General features: G+C 52.7%; 1 protein-coding gene across 1 annotated transcript in view; it reads left to right on the top strand.

The window, feature by feature from the left end:
- The window catches only part of HADHA (hydroxyacyl-CoA dehydrogenase trifunctional multienzyme complex subunit alpha), a 28,512-nt gene that overhangs the window by 6,559 nt on the left and 3,231 nt on the right, over positions 1-18,722 (top strand). Inside the window, exons 4-17 of the mRNA XM_066547672.1 lie at positions 1,164-1,297; positions 2,439-2,577; positions 3,743-3,862; positions 3,945-4,047; positions 8,672-8,794; positions 9,432-9,550; positions 10,385-10,441; positions 13,050-13,159; positions 13,420-13,554; positions 14,104-14,275; positions 15,346-15,432; positions 16,845-16,985; positions 18,057-18,125; positions 18,332-18,527. Of these exons, the coding sequence (XP_066403769.1) occupies positions 1,164-1,297; positions 2,439-2,577; positions 3,743-3,862; positions 3,945-4,047; positions 8,672-8,794; positions 9,432-9,550; positions 10,385-10,441; positions 13,050-13,159; positions 13,420-13,554; positions 14,104-14,275; positions 15,346-15,432; positions 16,845-16,985; positions 18,057-18,125; positions 18,332-18,527 (1,705 nt within the window). The remainder of the gene's footprint in view (positions 1-1,163; positions 1,298-2,438; positions 2,578-3,742; positions 3,863-3,944; positions 4,048-8,671; positions 8,795-9,431; positions 9,551-10,384; positions 10,442-13,049; positions 13,160-13,419; positions 13,555-14,103; positions 14,276-15,345; positions 15,433-16,844; positions 16,986-18,056; positions 18,126-18,331; positions 18,528-18,722) is intronic.

The raw sequence follows: 18,722 nt of genomic DNA on the forward strand, positions 1-18,722 counted from the left end.
CAGGATAAATAGAACCTAATTCTCATTTTTTAGGTCAATACAGCTGCAGTTGTTCAGGTATCAGGAGGCAGGAACTCTGTAAATGACACCTAAGGAATACATCTAAAAATGCATTTTGGAGTCTCATAACCAGTAGTGAATTTCAGGTGTCATCTCACAGGTGGAAATGCTCTTTATGAGCAATGATAGAGCTTGCAATAAAAACCTGATTTTTAAAGCAAAGCAGCTGAGCTGCTCTGATATTATACAAGATACAAAGATTGAACTACTACTGCTGTGAAAAATCTTGTATTAATTGTAGCAGACCAGAGGAGGGTTTTTATATGTTCCTTTCATTTGAGGAGCAGCAGCAGTCCCATGTTTGAAATATTCTATTTTATGTGAGGATTTGGTGGTACCTAAAGAACCCAGGCTGGGTTTGTCCTGCTTTTTGCAGCCTTTCAGTAAAGCTGGAGGGATGTTGTCAGTCTGGTCTGGAGAGGGTGTCCCTGCTCCAGGGGAGTTGATGAGATGACCTTGAAAGGTCCCTTCCATCCTAAACCATTCTGTGATTCTATAATTATTTAACCAAGAGAAAACAAACCAGATTTTATGAACCAAGTTCATAAAATCAATGTTTGGGGCCACAAAACTGCTGTGGGGAAGGTTAAAGAGCAATTCCCCAATGAAAGATGACCTGCTGCAGGGTTTTATCCAGGAGGGGCTTTTGTGCTAGGGTGTCACTGTCATATTTTTTGAAAAATCTCTTTGCCAAGATTTCTTCTCTTGGGAAGATGAGAAGCCTCAGCTTCTCCTGTATTTGCTGCTCTGGAATGTGGTCTGGAGTTTGTTTATCTAAACCTGTGAATTGTTTTAACTTAATGGCCAGTCACAGCCAGCTGTGTTGAGACTCTGAAGAGCCAGTCACAAATTTTAATTATTCATTCTTGATAAGCCTTCTGTCTGTATCCTTCTCTTTCTTTAGCATAGTTTTAGTATAGCATTCTTTAATATAATATAATATCATAAAATAATAAATCAGCCTTTTGAGAGCACAGAGTCAGATTCTCATCTCTCACCTTGTCCTGGAAACCCTCACAAACGCAACACCAGGGCAGGGCTGAGGTACCTTGCAGCAGGTGTGGGCTCCAGGTGAGCTCCTGCTGAGGTGCTGCTCTCTCCAGGTGAACACCCTGTCCAAGCAGCTGAGTGCAGAGTTCACCGACGTCATGAACGAGATCTGGGCCAACGAGGCTGTCAGGAGTGCCGTGCTCATCTCCTCCAAGCCAGGCTCCTTCATTGCTGGAGCAGATCTCAAGTAAGCACAGGCCTTCAGGAGCTGCTGGAGCTGTCCCTGAAACCCAGCAGTTTGTCCCTGACAGCTCCCTGGGGTGAGGCACAGGCTGGGAGTGAAGCCCCCATGCTCAGGATTTCAGAGCTGGGGTAATGAAGTGAGGATCTCTACCCAGAGGGACATGGTGGGTCCTTAAACCCTCCTGGCTGTGGCACTTGGTCACTCCTTCCTGCAGCCAAGGAAACCCAGCCTGGCTCTGGGCTGGGCATTGTCCTTGGGCACAACAAGAGGGGATCATTCACATGCAGGACTCGTTTGAGCTGGCTTGGGGTGCCTGGCAGCCTTCCAGCCTGGCCCCTGGTTTGGGCAGGGTTTGGCACTCTGCCCTGTGCTGAGCAGCCTCCCAGGCTCCCTGGGTAACTTTTCCAGGCTGTGGGATGATCCTGTGGGTGCCCTCTGGGACCTGGAATGTCATTGGCTCCTACTGCTGACACTGACAGGACAGAAGAATTGCTTAAAGACATTAAAAGCCAAAATGCTTTGAGGAAAGAAGGTAAATTAAGAATAGACCCTCCAAAACCGTGTTACATTTTTGGCTGGCTTTGTCCAGGGACAGAGACTCACTCCCTGTTCAGGAGAGAAGGAGGTGAGCAGAGCAAAGGCCAGGCTGTGGTTAAGAGGTGTCTCCTGGCCTCAGCACCTCCAGCATCCCAAATTCCTCCTGCCTGGCAAAGGCTGAGAGCCTCCAGGAGAATAATTGGCACAGGGAGGCTCTAATTGGCAGTGTGGCATCAGAGCCATCTGCTCCTCTAAGAGTGATTCTGGGCTCTTTCCTCCACCCTTCCTGGCAAGTGCTTTGAGGCTTCCTGCGACCCTTCCTCCTCTCCCAAAGGCTTCCAGAGCCCTGGCACAAGGGATCCCATTCAGTGCCTCAGCAAAACCCCGTGTCAGCATGCAGGGCCTGACCCTGCTGGGTTCAGTTTGTCTCCCTGTGTTGCCTGTTCCAAAACTGGGGCCTAAACAGCTCATGCCTGCCTGTCAGGCACTGGAGATTGTGGGAGAACAGGGACAAACTCATCAAAACCTCTCATTTTCCTGCTGTTTTGTCAGGAAAACTGACAAAAAATGCTTTTCCCATCCTCATCCACCTCTCTCCTCCCCTCAGCATGCTTGAAGCCTGCAAGACTGCTGAGGAAGTGACTCAGCTCTCTCAGGATGGACAGAAGATGCTGGAGAAGATTGAGCAGTCTCCAAAGCCTGTGGTTGCTGCCATCAGTGGCAGCTGCCTGGGAGGAGGGCTGGAGGTACTGGACATGCTGGGGCTCACAGCAGGAGTGGGAGCTGACACTGCTGCTCCTCTGGTTTCCCAAATGATGCAGGCAGGACTGGTAGTGTGAGATGGATTTGGGAGCTGATGAGGGCTCATTACATCATGTAAATGAGTTTGTGGCAAGTTAATGGCTTGCTTGTGCTTCAGGGCTCTGCAGTGCGAGTTCTGCTGCTGCTGCTGTGGAAAGAGGGCAAATCAAATCTGAACCTGTGTGGGCCAGGCTAATATTTAGATGAGTGTCCAAGGGAAAACTGGCTGTTTCCAGTAGGCATTGCATGTGCATCAATGCTGCTGGCAGAGTTCAGCCTGGAAATTGCTGCTTTTCAGATGAAGTGAGCCCTGTATCCCAGCAACTTCCATTCTTTGTGGGGCTGCTGTGAGAGGGGTGAGTGTGGGGACCCAGCCAGGCTCCACCCTGCCTGCAGCTCCACTCCAGCACCTTGGGCTGGATCTTCTGCCTTGTAATCTCCATCCAGGGTTTTGTAAACTGCATGGAGCAGAGTTGTTTCTAAAACAGTGTAATCTTGGAATGGAGTCTCTTCAGTTTGTGCTGATTTCTCAATCCTTTTTTTACACCCACTGTGTTGACTCATCTTGGCAGTCCAGGGATGAACCAGGAATCATCTGTAGATGGGACTGTGATCTTGGTGAATTAGTGAATTAATGAAGCCCTTGGTGGTCTAGGTGAGATTAAAAATCAGCTTGGGAGTTTGATGTTCATCTCAGCAACCCGGGCTCATTGTGGCTATAAACAGCCACATTTCCTAGCCCTTAAAAAACAATTCACTTCTAAGCAAATATCAAGGGGGAAAGTTTATCCAGGCAATTTTAACTCCAGCCTGAGAACCATGGATCTGTTTTAGAGGAATGAATTCAGCTAAAGATGAGCTGAGGATATCTGGGTATCCTGGGCTGATCCCCCAGTGTGGGCAGCAGGAAAGGGGGGATTCTCATGACCTGATGAGAATCAAGATCCCTGCTTGCTGCCATCCCCCCCAAGCCATCAGTGAGCACAGAGGGAATTGGGGCAGGGTGATGAGGACAGCTGAGGCAGTGTGTGGGAGAGAGCTGTGTGATGGGTGCCTGGTTCTTCTGTTGTCTTCCACAGGGAAACCTTTCCTTGTCTCTTCCATTTTAAGGTTGCCATTGCCTGTCACTACAGAGTAGCAACAAAGGACAGGAAAACAGTCTTGGGAACACCTGAAGTGTTGCTGGGTCTCCTGCCAGGAGCAGGGGGTACTCAGAGGCTGCCAAAGATGGTGAGTAAGAGGAAAACTTAACCCCACAGCCCTTTCTGCCTGGCAAACTCCCACTCTGAAATCTTCTTTTTGCCCTTTCTAGGTGGGACTTCCTGCTGCCTTTGACATGATGCTGACTGGGAGGAACATCCGTGCAGACAGAGCCAAGAAGATGGGGCTGGTTGACCAGCTGGTGGAACCACTAGGTCAGACACAGTGTCCCTCAGTTCCTTGATGTGCTGCTGCCTGTCAGGGAACCTCTCCCCTCACCAAAATACGTGGAGAGGTTTTGTCCTGCTCTGCAAGGGAGCAGAAATCCCTGTTCCAACCTTACAGGCACAGGGACCTTGAAATGTGAGGCTGCTGCAGAAGCTGAGTGAACAGGAGAGGTCAGCAGGGAGGGCAGGCCTGCTGGCTCTCCTCCTTCAGCTAATTATCCAGACAAGAGCCCACATTACTCATTTATCATGTCAGAGGACAGATTGCAGCCCCTAATGGAAGGACAGTAGATGAGTGATGGCTGTGTTTCTGCAGCCTGCAGATGGTAATCCCTGACAGGAGCTGCAGCAGGCTGCCCCCATGGCTTAGGCACTCACAATTGCCAGCTGGCTGTCAGCTGGTGGGAGAAATTCCCTCCAAACTGCAGGATTCCAAGTGTTGCTGAATCATGTCTTGCTCCCAAAGTTCTTTCAATAGGGCAGCTTTCTTGGAAGGTGACTAAATAGAGGAGTTTGAGGACTAAACCCTCCAGAGCCTCCTAAGAGGAGCCATCAGCCCCTCTCAGGAGTTAGAATGGAGGCCACTGCTCCAGCTGGCACTGCCATGGAACTGGAGGGTGCTGAGCATGGTTTCCTCAGGCACAGCATAGCCTGAACTCCCTGGTGGTGCTGAAGAAAATAAAATGAATAAAAAGCTGCTGCTGCCCACCCTGAGCAGTGCCAGGGAAGCCCTGGTGTCCATGCTGTCCCACAGGCCAGTGCTCAGCTGGATCATGGGATGGCCTGGCTTGGAAGGGACCTAAAAGCTCATCCATGGCAGGGGCAGGGACACCTCCCAGTGTGCCAGGGTGTGCCAGTGTCCAGCCTGGCCTTGGGCACTGCCAGGGATCCAGGCTGGGCACCCTGTGCCAGGGCACAATTCCCCATTCCCAAGATCCCATCCAGCCCTGCCCTCTGGCACTGGGAGCCATTCCCTGGCTCCTGCCCCTCCAGGCCTTGTCCCCAGTCCCTCTCCATCCTTCCTGCCAGCTCCTCCAGGTGCTGCAAGGCTGCAGTTGGGTCAGCCCAGAGCTTTCCCTTCTCCAGGCTGAGCAATCCCAATTCTCCCAGCCTTTCCTACAGCAGAGCTGCTCCATCCCCCTGATCACCTTGGGGCCTCCTCTGGGCTCTCTCCAGCAGCTCCAGGTCCCTGTGCTGCTGCCCAGGGCTGGGGCAGCTCTGCAGGTGGGCTCTCACCTGGGCACAGGGGTCACAGGGGTAGAATCCCCCCCTTTCCTGCTGCCCACACTGGGGGATCAGCCCAGGATACCCAGATATCCTCAGCTCATCTTTAGCTCTATTCATTCCTCTAAAACAGATCCATGGTTCTCAGGCTGGAGTTAGAATTGCCTGGATAAACTTTCCCCCTTGATACTTGCTTAGATGTGAATTAGTTTTTTTAAGAGCTAGGAAATGTGGCTGTTTATAGCCACAATGAGCCCAGGTTGCTAAAAGGAAACGTGAGCTTTCTGAGGAGCTGCTAGGAATCCTAGCTCAGCCCAGAGGAGCACGTAGGAGGAGCACAGAAATACAAATTACATGCAAACATGGGATGTGTTCCTTGTTATCCAAACAGCAGCCAGTGCCAGGAGGGCTCCTGTTCACTCTGTCTCTGGGGAAAGCAGCTCTACCTGGGGTGATGCTTTAACTGATGACAGAAAGCTTGCAGGGAGACACACACCATCAATCAGGAGGCAATTTCAGGGCATGCAATCAGTTCTCCTTCAGCAGGGAGCTCTGCAGCAGTCCCTGAAACCAATTCTGGCATGTGCCATTTATAAAAGAAAGCAGATAGGAGTGCACAGCTCAGAGCTCCTGGGTTAGGATACAGCAAAACACTGGGAATTAACTGCAGGTAAAGCAAACCCACATGTGTGGGGTCAGCCTCTCAGTGTGAATGGTTCTCACAGCTCAGACTTTAAAAAAACAGCAATTTTCTTCAGCTGGAGTATCAGAATCCAGCTCTTGTTAATGTAGCCAAGGTACTGGAAATCAGGGATTGACATCTTGTAGCACATCAAGTTATAAAGCTGAAGGTCTGAGCCTGGAATGGTGAAAAGAGAATTTGGAAGCTGGTGAAGTCTGAGCTCTGAACTCCCAAATGCTCTTGGGTTTCCAGTGAATTCTCTAAAACCCCCTGGGCATTGCTGAAATGTAGATTATGCAGCAGCTCTGAGCTAGATTTTGTGTGCTGCCTGTAAAATCAATTGTGTTTTGTTTGGCCTGTTTTTCCTTGGACTGGCTCTGACATTCTGCCAGGCAGGAGGGAAACTTCCACAGGGAGCTTCCCTGAGCTGTCAGAGTGTTTGTGCTGCTTTATCTCCTCCTTGCTGAGAGGCTCCCTGAGCAGGGAGCAGCTTCTGGGGTCTGCTGGGTGAAAACCCTTAAATTGTTCCACAGAGAGGTGAAACAAAGAGGCCACAGAGCTGCTCCAAAGGCTGGAGCCCCTCTGCCATGGAGCCAGGCTGGGGGTGCTCACCTGGAGAGGAGAAGGATCCAGGGAGAGCTCAGAGCCCCTGGCAGGGCCTGAAGGGGCTCCAGGAGAGCTGCAGAGGGACTGGGGACAAGGCCTGGAGGGACAGGAGCCAGGGAATGGCTCCCAGTGCCACAGGGCAGGGATGGATGGGATCTTGGGAATGGGGAATTGTGCCCTGGCAGGGTGGGCAGGCCCTGGCACAGGGTGCCCAGCCTGGATCCCTGGCAGTGCCCAAGGCCAGGCTGGACAGGGCTTGAAACAGTCTGGGACACTGGGAGGTGTCCCTGCCATGACAGGGGGAGGATTATATGACCTTTAACATCCCCTTCCCAAACAAACAATTCTGAGTTTCTGTGATTAAAACCTTACAACTGAGGACTTCAGCCTTTTGTGGAGGAGGAGAATAGTGGGAGATGAAACAGGAGGGAGTTTCTGATTCTGGATTTTACCTGTCTCCTCTGTTCAGGGTGTCTGTGGGGTGTTTCCTTAGGTCTGAGGGCTCTGCAGTATCTGGGTGTGTTTGGAGCAGTTTGGGTGAAGGTGAATGGCCCTGCCCAGCTGCAGGGCTGTAATTTCCCCAGGTTTGTTCAGCCCAAAGTTGCACATTTAGCTCCAGGTTCTGCTTGGTGACTCTGTGCAGTTTCACCAGGCACTGCTCTGTCATTAATGACTCAGAGTTTGCCTCTGGCAGCATCTCCCAGCTGCCTGATCAGCCCTGTGCTGTGTCCTCCTGTCCTGATGATACAATTGTCTGGAAATGAGGATTCCTGTGCTTGGAAAATGTGCAAGCCACCCTCAGAAGCTGCTAAAACTGGTTTTGTGGTGGCTTGCTTCATTGTGGGACAGCTTTAAGTTGGGCCAGGTGTTACAGTAGCTAAAGCAAGAGGGAGGTTTCATGCACTGAGTTCAAAGGTTGGGGTTGGTTGGACATTGGCTCCAGTACAGAGATTTCCAGGGACTCAGCACTCCCAAAATGCTGGCTGTGTGTTTAACAGCTCACTGTTGGCACAGCCTGGTGGGACACACACACAGAGGAGAGGGAGGGGAGGCAGAACACCTCAGCTGCCTCAGGATTCTGGGTGCCTGCAGTTATGTCAAGTGCAAGCTTTGAGGAATAAAGAGCACAGGTGGCAAGAAGATGGTCAGGAGCTGAGAGGTCATCACCTGCAGAGAGGTCATGGAGGTGTCCTGAAGGTCCCTGAGCCTGATCTGACTGCAGAGTTGGATGTAACTTGGCCCTGCTCCCACAGGGAGCTGGCAGTCCAGCATTTCTGCACAATGCCCTCTGTATAAATCCCTCATATGATCCCTCCTGAGCCTGCTCACTGTTGGTCATAACCCAGAAAAACCAAACAGGAGCAGGGAATGCAGTGGGAGCAGTCCAAAGGCCCATCATGTTCTGTCTGCTCCTGGTTTCCCTGCATCCAAAGACCCATCATCACATTGTGTCTGCTCCTGGTTTCCCTACATCCAGAGGCCCATCATCACCTTGTGTCTGCTCCTGGTTTCCCTGCACCCAAAGGCCCATCATCACCTTGTGTGTGCTCCTGGTTTCCCTGCACCCAAAGGCCCATCACATTCTGTCTGCTCCTGATTTCCCTGCATCCAAAGGCCCATCACCTTGTGTCTGCTCCTGGTTTCCCTGCATCCAAAGGCCCATCATCACCTTGTGTCTGCTCCTGGTTTCCCTGCATCCAAAGGCCCATCATCACATTCTGTCTGCTCCTGGTTTCCCTGCACCCAAAGGCCCATCACATTCTGTCTGCTCCTGGTTTCCCTGCACCCAAAGGCCCATCACATTCTGTCTGCTCCTGGTTTCCCTGCATCCAAAGGCCCATCACCTTGTGTCTGCTCCTGGTTTCCCTGCATCCAAAGGCCCATCATCACCTTGTGTCTGCTCCTGGTTTCCCTGCATCCAAAGACCCATTGTCACCTTGTGTCTGCTCCTGGTTTCCCTGCATCCAAAGGCCCATCATGTTTTGTGTGCTCCTGGTTTCCCTGCACCCAAAGGCCCATCATCACATTCTGTCTGCTCCTGGTTTCCCTGCATCCTCATCCCTCAGGGGTAACCTGTGCTGTGTTCTCTGCTCTCCCCAGGGCCAGGACTGAAGACTCCTGAAGCAAGAACAATCGAGTACCTGGAGGAGGTGGCCATTGGCTTTGCCAGGGGTCTGGCCAACAAGACTGTGTCTGCCAAGAGATCCAGAGGGCTCATGCAGAGTAAGTCAGCATGGAGAAATCCCAGGGGACAGCAGTGAGTGTAATCCAGCTTGGCTTCTCCAGGATGTGTTTGTGCTCCTACTTCATTCCATTTCAAAAGCAAGTTCTTTCACATTGGAGTCATCTCTTGAGCAATATGGGGTGGTAGAAATATAGAAAATAGAAATAGAGAAAACATTGCCCTGCAGATCTGGGCTTTGGCAGAGCTGGATGTGGTGGCTCCTGAGCTTGCTGGAAGGGAGGCAGGTCCTAAGGAGTGAGAGGCAGCAGATACCTCCAGGGACTCTCCATCTGCAAAGTTCTGGTGGCAAGTTCTGTACCAAGCTGGTGAGCTCAGGTGGGAAGAGGTACATGGGACTGCTCCATGCTGATCCTCAACAGCACAGCCCAGAAACGGGGACATCTGTGGGAATTCTGCCTCACAGGGCTCAGGGTGTCACCAGTTGTGGTAGGAGGACACTTCAGCCCTCCATGAGACTTGTCCATGGAATAATCCATGGAGACCCTGTGAGCAGCCTCTGCTGCCTGTGCCTGGGTTTCAGGTGCATGGTTCTAGTGCAGACATTCACATTTGTATTTCTTTACCATCCTGGCAGGCACAGCACTGTGCTGACCCCTGTTCTGTCCCACCTTGCAGGGCTAACAGACTATGCCATGGCTCTTCCCTTCGTCAGGCAGCAAGTTTACAAGACAGTGGAGAGCAAAGTCCAAAAGCAAACCAAAGGGCTCTACCCTGCTCCTCTGAAGATCATCGAGGTATAACTCCCCTGCCAGGTGGGAGGAGCTGCAGGGCAGGTGGATCTGTGGGAAAACGTGGGACAGGCAGAGGGAAGGGGATCCTTCCTCTGAGTCAAGCCAACATCCTGATCCTCACGGGGATCAGTGCTGAGGGGTGCTGGCTGTGGGGTAGAACTCAGAATCACTGCTCCAAATATGAGCACCAGTTCATGGCTGCTGGTACCAGTGAGGGGTACAGCAGGAATCCCAGCTGGGGGAAGGCTTAGCTGGAATATTTTGTCCATGAGACTTTCAGCTGCAGTTTTCCCAGGTTTTCTATAGTCTCTGAAGGGTTCAGAAGACCTGTTTGGCACCATAAAAATAGAAATTGCTATAATTTTCAGAGCACTAACTACATATTAGTATACATAAAGTATTCACTGTAATACTTTAGCTTTTTAACTTTATAATTAATACTTTATCACATAAAATACTAACTTTATTAGTCCCTTCTGTTACACACAGTTCCTGTTACACTCTGTGAATAAATCCTTATTGTAAAATGACTTTTCAATACTGAAGTTGATGCCAAAACTTCTCTAAAACCTGTGAAGGATTTGGAGAGCAGTGACATTACAGAAACTCAGTTCCTAAACCCACAGGGAATGGCTAAAAACGACCCTGGTGGTTAAATCCTCACCTGTCCTGTGCTAGAAGGACAGGGTGACACAGAGCAGCAGGGACAGGACTCAGGGAGTCTGAAATGTACCTTGAATTTTGGGAAAGGGTCACTGGAGACAACAGAGAATCCTGTTAAATTGTGTGTTTGCAGCATGACCAAACTGTGCTGTGTCTTTTCTGCTTTTGGATTAGGTTGTAAAAACTGGTCTGGATCAGGGGAGAGATGCTGGATACCTCATTGAAGCCCAGGTAAGGAGGGGAGATCCTGGCAGGGATCAGGTCCTGCTGTGATGCCTCAAGGAGCTGGAACAGAGGCTAAACAGAGTAAAGAGGATTAAAGTGAACATTTATTGAAGTGCCTTCATAATACACCCTGGCAGTACCCAGATGGCTCCAAGGTGGAAGCAAAAGAGGACTTGGTCAGGAGATCTCACACTTTTATAAGTTTTAGGCCATTTGCATATAAGAGTTAACTGTCCAATTAATAGCTTCAAATGATGAAGTTTCACCCTCCTTGCTTGCTTGCCTGCCCTCCTCTTTTCATGTTGTTTATGCTTTGAGCCTGAAGTTTGAAAGATTGTCCTTGAGTCTCCATCTGGAACAGGATTGTTTTGTCTCCACCACCCTGTAAAAAGATCCCAGTGACATTTAATACAAAGCTAAAAGCTGCACACCAAAACAGAAAAACTTAAACCCCAAGGTATCAGGTGTGGTCAGGGGATCTGTGTTTACCCCACCAAGGGTTCATCACAGCCTGCTGCTTATCCCATCCCACCCCCTGCCATGGGCAGGACACCTTCCCCTGCCCCAGGCTGCTCCAAGCCCCATCCAGCCTGACCTTGGGCACTTGCAGGGATGGGGGAGCCTCAACACAGAGCACTCACAGGCAGGGCCAGCGTGGCTGAGAGATGCTGCTCCTCCTGGAAGGGCAGAGCTGAGGTTCCACACCCCCCTCTAGGAGCTGGCTGCAGATGTTTCATCTCTCACTCATCTCACCATGCTGGCCTCATGCCCTAAACACCATCCAGAACTGCTGGAGCTTTGCTGGGACACAGGGAAAACTGGAATAGAGTTTAGCTGAGGGTGTAGGACAGACTGTGGTGGGCAGATCCAGGGCTGGAGCAGGCAAGTGTCCTCCCCAGCAGGGAGGACCTGCTTTATCCCATTTCTCCCCCCTACACACACAGAGTCTTTGTTTCCCTCAACCACCCTCATCCCTCCACTTCTCTGCCATAATAAACAACCTATCCCTAATTATTTTTTTCCTCCCTGGTCCTTGTTTTGCCACACTTGTGCTCAGATTTGTTATTTCTGGTGCCACAGAGGCAATTCTGGCTGTGCACAGAGTCACAGGTGGGCTTAGCTGGGCACTGCCAGCTCTGCAAGATTGAATCCCCAGCAGCCCCACATGTCCCACATCTGATTATCTCTGTATTTGGGTCATTCCCAAGGTCCTTGTCCCTTAAATGCTGCTGAAATCCATCCACCTCCCACTTCCCTGTGCTTTGTAACTCCTCTTGCTCTTTTCTGGTGCCAGGGCCTGGTCTGAGCTGTAGCTGTCACCTTCGCAGTGCCCCATCCCTGCTGGTTGTGCATTCCAGCCACGTTTGGGCTGGTGCTGAATAAAAGCCTTGGGATACTCTGTTCCTTACAGCAAAGAATGAATAGGTTTTTTTCCCCAGAACAGCAGCAGGATGGAGATCTTCCCAGAACCCCTGAAGAATAATAAGTGTCAGTGTTGTGGCTTTTTTACTGTCTCACCCTCTCCCCCAGGACAGGAGTTTGCAGATTCTCTTCTAGGCTTTGTTTTGGGTATTTTTAACTGGCGGGACAGTGGTGAAGGAAGGTGCAGCCTGCTCCAAACCTCATTCCCTGCTTTTTCTTAGCAGACTTGGCTCAGACAACTTTTGTTTTGTGTGTGCATATGCTTTGTGTTCCTCAGAACATTCCTGCTGAGTGCTGGGAGGTTATGCAGGCCTTAGATTTTGTTGCCTGTGATCCTCTGAAAATAGGATCAGGCTGCTGCTGTCAGAGAGAGCTGACCTGTTTGTAAGGATTTTTGTCAAAGCCTGAGGACAGGGTGCTTCCACCTGGATCTGTGGGAACAGGGGCCCCAATTAATGTGGGATGTATGTGGGGAAGGAAGGGTCTCATGTCAGAGGAGTCCAGTCCTGTCACTGAGGAACTGAAATCATCAAATCCCAGGATGGATTGAGTGGGAAGGGACCTTAAAGCCCATCCAGTGCCACCCCTGCCATGGCAGGGACACCTCCCCCTGTCCCAGGTGGCTCCAAGTCCCAATGTCCAGCCTGGCCTTGGGCACTGCCAGGGATCCAGGCTGGGCACCCTGTGCCAGGGCCTGCCCACCCTGCCAGGGCACAATTCCTCATTCCCAAGATCCCATCCAGCCCTGCCCTGTGGCACTGGGAGCCATTCCCTGTGTCCTGTCCCTCCAGGCCTTGTCCCCAGTCCCTCTGCAGCTCTCCTGGAGCCCCTTCAGGCCCTGCCAGGGGCTCTGAGCTCTCCCTGGATCCTTCTCCCCTCCAGGTGAGCACCCCCAGCTCTCCCAGACTGGCTCCAGCCCTGGAGCATCTCCATGGCCTCCTGTGGGCTCTGTCCAGCAGCTCCATGTCCCTGTGCTGTTGGGGAGGGGGAGGAGGTTGTGCAGGGTGGGCTGTGCTGAGCCCAGCAGGTTCCTCTGCTCAGAGGGGACCTGGGCCCTTGTCCCTCTTCTATGCAGGTTGCTCACCTGTGCAGTCACACAGTGCCTGTCTCCCCCTTGCCATGTTTTTGTGTGCTGGTACTGAGGGAGCTGTTTCATGCCAACACCTCCTCTTCCCTCTTGCCTTTCTTCCAGAGCTTTGGCCAACTTGCAGTGACCAAGGAATCCAAGGCACTGATGGGGCTCTACCACGGGCAGGTGCACTGCAAGAAGAACAAGTTTGGGAACCCTCAGAGAGAGGTCAAGTAAGTGCCAGTGTGGGATGCCTGAGGGAGCAGTTGGGGATCTCTGAAAGGCTCCTGGGACTGAGTGAGCTGCAGAGCTGTGATCAGAGCAGAGGTTTCCAGCCTCCAGAGGCTGATCCACTGCAGTTTGGAGGCCTCACTGCTGTGCTGCCTCACTCAGGGGGTGCCTGGGTGGATGACAGGAGCTGTGTGACTGTGCCAGCAGTGATGGGGGTGCTCCATGTCCATGTTGAGTGTGTCCCCCTGGTCCTTCCCTGCAGGACTCTGGCAGTGCTGGGAGCAGGGCTGATGGGAGCTGGAATCGCCCAGGTTTCCGTGGATAAGGGCATCAAGACCATTCTGAAGGACACGGCACAGAAGGGTCTGGACAGAGGCCAGCAGCAGGTCTACAAGGGGTATGTGAGTTCAGGGGCTTTGCTCTGGTGGCACTGGGCTGGGTTAAGTCACAGTTCTCCTCTGCTGTCAGCATCAGCAGCTCCTGACACTGCTGTTCTGCTGGAGGAGCCACTGGATGTCACAGAAAAGCTTTACTTTAATGTTGTCCCCTGCAGTGTGCTGGGATATTGCTGTGGATAGGCTCAGCCTTACCTCCTTAGGTAGGCAGAGACCTAAGAGTCAGCAGTAACTTCTAGAGCTAAGGAAAGAGTGATCCCTAAAGGCAGGGAAGGCATTCCAGGGTTTTTTTCCTGGATTTCTCTCCCTGTTCTCCTGGCTCTGCAGTAATAGTACTCAGCTGTGTGTCATCAGGAATGTCCAACCTTCACCTGAGCTGTGGGAGCAGGACTCTCCTGTTCCCACGTGGAAGGAAGGGTCACAACACAGAGTGACAATCCTGCCAGGGTCAGAGATGGAGTTTTGGGGGGAGACAGGAGGGATCCCCTTGGTGCACCTCCAGCAGCCTGGCTGCTCCACTCAGGAGCTGTGACAGAGCTGTCCCTCCCTAGGCTGAATGGCAAAGTGAAGAAGAAGAGCCTGACATCATTTGAGAGGGACTCCATCCTCAGCAACCTGATGGGCCAGCTGGACTACAAGGGCTTTGAGAAGGCAGACATGGTCATCGAGGCCGTGTTTGAGGACATCAATGTCAAACACAAAGTGCTGAAGGAGGTGGAGGCTGTGAGTATCAGTCCTGAGTATCAGTCCTGGATGGGGGCCCCTGGCTGGTGGAGGGTCCTGGGCTGTGCTGCTGGGTTTGTCCCCTCCCCTTTGTGCTGCACTTGGCTTCTGGGTACAAATCAGGACGTGGATGAGCATCCAGGGCAGCCTTTCTGTTCACTGGGGACCCTCCCTGCTCAATTAAGGAGTTGGTAGCTGAATGGGACAAAAAAAAAGTGCTCCAAAAAATGTTTCCATTTGTCTGATGACATTGATGTGACAGTGATGTCCTTGGGTATCTCCACACCTTCACCTGCTGTCCCTGTGTTCTATCCAAGGGCACACTGAGGGAGAGGGTTCCCTGCAGTGTCTCCTGTGGCTGCAGAGGCCTTCCAGAAACATGGCAGCTCTGGGCCTGATATTGCAGACCTGGGAGAGTTCAGGGCAAGTCAGAGCTGCCTGACTTGAGCTACTGCTTTCCAATTAGTTTCTAATGAGCAAACCCTCGTTAGCCAGGGCTCCCTGATCTCCCAGGGCTCTGCACGATCCTGTGTGCTGACACAGCCCCATGTCCCCTCCAGGTGATCCCTGCTCACTGTGTGTGTCCCTTGTCTCTTGTCCCTTGTCCCCTCCAGGTGATCCCTGCTCACTGTGTGTGTCCCTTGTCCCCTCCAGGTGATCCCTACTCACTGTGTGTGTGTCCCTTGTCCCCTCAGGTGATCCCTGCTCACTGTGTGTGTCCCTTGTCTCTTGTCCCTTGTCCCCTCCAGGTGATCTCTGCTCACTGTGTGTGTCCCTTGTCCCCTCCCAGGTGATTCCCTACTCACTGTGTGTGTCCCTTGTCTCTTGTCCCTTGTCCCCTCCAGGTGATCCCTGCTCACTGTGTGTGTCCCTTGTCCCCTCTAGGTGATCCCTGCTCACTGTGTGTCCCTTGTCTCTTGTCCCTTGTCCCCTCCAGGTGATCCCTGCTCACTGTGTGTGTCCCTTGTCCCCTCCAGGTGATCCCTACTCACTGTGTGTGTCCCTTGTCTCTTGTCCCTTGTCCCCTCCAGGTGATCCCTGCTCACTGTGTGTGTCCCTTGTCCCCTCAGGTGATCCCTACTCACTGCATCTTCGCCAGTAACACCTCTGCCCTCCCCATCAGCCAGATTGCTGCTGCCAGCAAGAGGCCTGAGAAGGTGAGTCCCCAAGGCCACGTGCCCTGCACAGAGCTGTCCTTGCTGAGGTGGCTTTGCTTTAGAGACCTTCTGCTCCCTCCTCAGGACATGGCACAGCTCATCCTCTACTCCCAGTGCCAGCTTTGAGCAAAGAGCTTGGGGGCAGGTGAGGAGGAGAAGGTGGATCCACCCCAAGGGTGGTGTTGGTGGGGCAGGCCAGCACACATCAGAAGGTGTTGGGGGCAGAGAAGCTGTGGAAGGTTGGAGCCAGGTGAGGCTTGGGCTCTGCTCCCAGGGAAAAGGGACAGGATGAGAAGAAATGGCCTCAAGCTGTTCCAGGGCAGGTTCAGCTTGGATATCAGGAGGAATTTCTTGCTGTAAAGAGTAGTCGGGCATTGGCAGGGGCTGCTCAGGGAGGTTTGGAGTGCCCATCCCTGCAGGTGTCCAGGGAATTCCTGGATGTGGCACTGAGTGCCCTGGGCTGGTGACAAGGTGGGGATTGGGCACAGCTGGGACTCAGTGATCTTGCAGGGCTTTTGCAGCCTCAGTCCATCTGAGCAGGAGCACTGATCCTACAGCCCTGAGGCAGCAGGGACTGCCCTGCCAGGGGTACCTGTGGTGCCTGGGAGTGTGAGGTGACCTGCTGGAGTTCCTGTCACCCTGCTGAGCCTCTTCCTCATTTGCTGTGGGACCTCTGTTGGATCCAAATTGCCAACTGAGCCTCATTTGTTCATCCTTGCAAATTACATCCTCTTGCTGTTTAAATTGCCTGTACAATGGCTCTTAGGGGGAAACTCATAGGAAGTCAGTTAACTAATTAGCACATTTTCTTTAATTAGTTTTGCAGCCTGCAACTCAGCAAGGTGCCTCTGACTTACACAGGGCTTGGTGCCAAGTGTGGCTGCCAGGAGGCATGAAGGTGACACGCTGATGGCATGGTCACATTCACACAGTGAGGCACACTGAGATAATCTGCACTTAAAACACTGTTCCCAGGGGAAGGCTGCACTTCCCTCTCTAATGAGTTCCTGGACAGAAGCCTTCTGATCCTTAAATTCACTTCCTCACCAAAGCTGTTCACAGGCAGCATGCAGGGACTCCCTGAGCCCAGCAGACTGGGTGGGGCTGCACTGCCAGCTCAAGTGCCCCTCCAGGTCACACCATGCCCCTCATTTCCCTGGGGATGAGCTCAGGGAATCCCAGGCAGATTTGGCTGAAGTGGTCCTGTAAAAATTGTACCTTTATCCTCATAGTCAGGAGCTCCTGGGCATGTGCTGTGTCCTTGGGAAAACCAAGGAGAGAAGGGAATTGGAGAGCACTCCTGTCATAAAGGGGTACAGAGTGTGCTCAGGGCCTCCTCTCTGCACTCAGCTCACCCAGCTGATTCCTCTGGGAGCCAGAATGCCTCTGAACCCAGCTCTTCTGTCTGCCAGGTGATTGGGATGCACTACTTCTCCCCTGTTGACAAGATGCAGCTGCTGGAAATCATCACCACAGAGAAAACCTCGCAGGACACAGTTGCTTCTGCTGTTGCTGTTGGCCTCAAACAGGGCAAAGTGGTCATTGTGGTGAAGGTAAGGAGACACTGCTGGGGCTGGGTAATGAATAAAAGGGTTTGTGCACTCAGGGGAGGGTGAAACATGTCTGTGGACACATTGGCTGCTCCTCTGAGAAGTGAAAAGGGAAGTCAGGAAGGGACAAGTGCCCAGGTGATCCTCACATGTCCCACAGGGCAGGCATGGAAAGCCACCAGGCACACGTGCAGGGCCAGCACGAGGAGCTGGCACTGCTGCCCCACACAGCTTCCAGGGCATCCCAGACAGAGCACAGGACTGTCACCACCTCAGCTCCCTGGCAGGCTGCAAGGACAGAGGCTCAGTGAGCAGCAACCCTCCTCTGCCTGGCTTAAATCTTGAGGGAGAGGGGCAGGAATACATGGAAAAGTGGATTTAGATTGGATATTAGGGAGAAATTCTTCCCTGTGAGGCTGGGGAGGCCTTGGCACAGGTTGCCCAGAGGAGCTGTGGCTGCTCCATTCCAGGAATTGTCCAAGGCCAGGTTGGACAGGGCTTGGAGCAGCCTGGGGCACAGGAAGGTGGCCCTGGCTTTTTCCTGGTTCCTGAGGCTGCCAGAGTGCTGAGCATGTCTTTCCTGTAGTGCTGGGAAAACTGGCTTGTCAGAAAGTGCTCTGGGCATCTCCAAACACCAGTGGGGACACAGAGCTGCTTCCCTGAGCCTCATCCCCACCTCAGCTGCCTCCCTGCAGGGCAGTTTGCAGCTCATCTGTTGCTTCCTGACTTTGTGGGGAGCAGCAGAGGTGGAACAACTGGCTTATGCTGGTTTCCCTTGTGCTGAGCACCCTTTTCCTCACCAGCCTGCTGGGTTTGGTGAAGCAGCAGCCTGCTCTGGACCTGCAGGCACTAGTTCAGACAAAAACACTGGGATGGGATCTTCCAGGGAGTAGGTTCATGGAAGCCTGTAAACACTGCAGAGCTTTATAGGGAAAAAAAAACCCAAACCTATTCTAGCAGTCAGTACCATAGTGTAGGAGATGGGGTTTGGGGTGTCTGAAGTGCAGCCTGGGCTGTGAGCCACAGTTCTGGTGCTGCCAAGAACTCACCTGCCTCCCTGCACTGCTTTTCCAGGATGGGCCTGGATTCTACACCACCAGGTGCCTGGGGCCAATGCTGTCTGAGGTGGTCAGAGTTCTCCAGGTGAGCATCCCCCAAACAGTCATGGAAATTGCTGAGCTGGGGTGGGCTCAGCCTGGCCGTGGGCAGGAGAGGATGTGTGTCACCAACCCCGGGTTTTGTGGCCGTCCCCAGCCTGCTCTTGGCTCCTGTTTGCAGTCAGTTCGTGGGGCTGGGCTCTCTGCCCCACCTCATCCCGAGATGCCACGGCTTCCCCTCCTCTCCTGCAGGAGGGCGTTGATCCGAAGAAAGTGGATGCCATCTCCACGGCCTTCGGCTTCCCGGTGGGAGCGGCCACGCTGATTGACGAGGTGGGCGTGGACGTGGCCACCCACGTGGCCGAGGACCTGGGCAAGGCCTTTGGCCAGCGCTTCGGAGGGGGCAGCATCGACCTCTTCAAGCTCATGGTGCAGAAAGGCTTCTTAGGTGAGCTGCTAAGGTGTTCTCAGCTAAAGGGTGAACCCTCTGCTCCGGGGAAAGCAGCAGCAGGGGGAGGACAGCCCTGGGAATGGGGCAGGAATCCCTCCCACAGAAGCAGGGGTGCTGTTGGTCCTGTGGAACCAGAGAAAGGGCCTGGCACAGTGGCAGCATCTTGCCCAGGTGGAGCTGGGTGCCTTCCCT

Source organism: Molothrus aeneus, chromosome 3 (genome assembly GCF_037042795.1).
Source record: "Molothrus aeneus isolate 106 chromosome 3, BPBGC_Maene_1.0, whole genome shotgun sequence".
Taxonomy (NCBI): Eukaryota; Metazoa; Chordata; class Aves; order Passeriformes; family Icteridae; genus Molothrus; species Molothrus aeneus.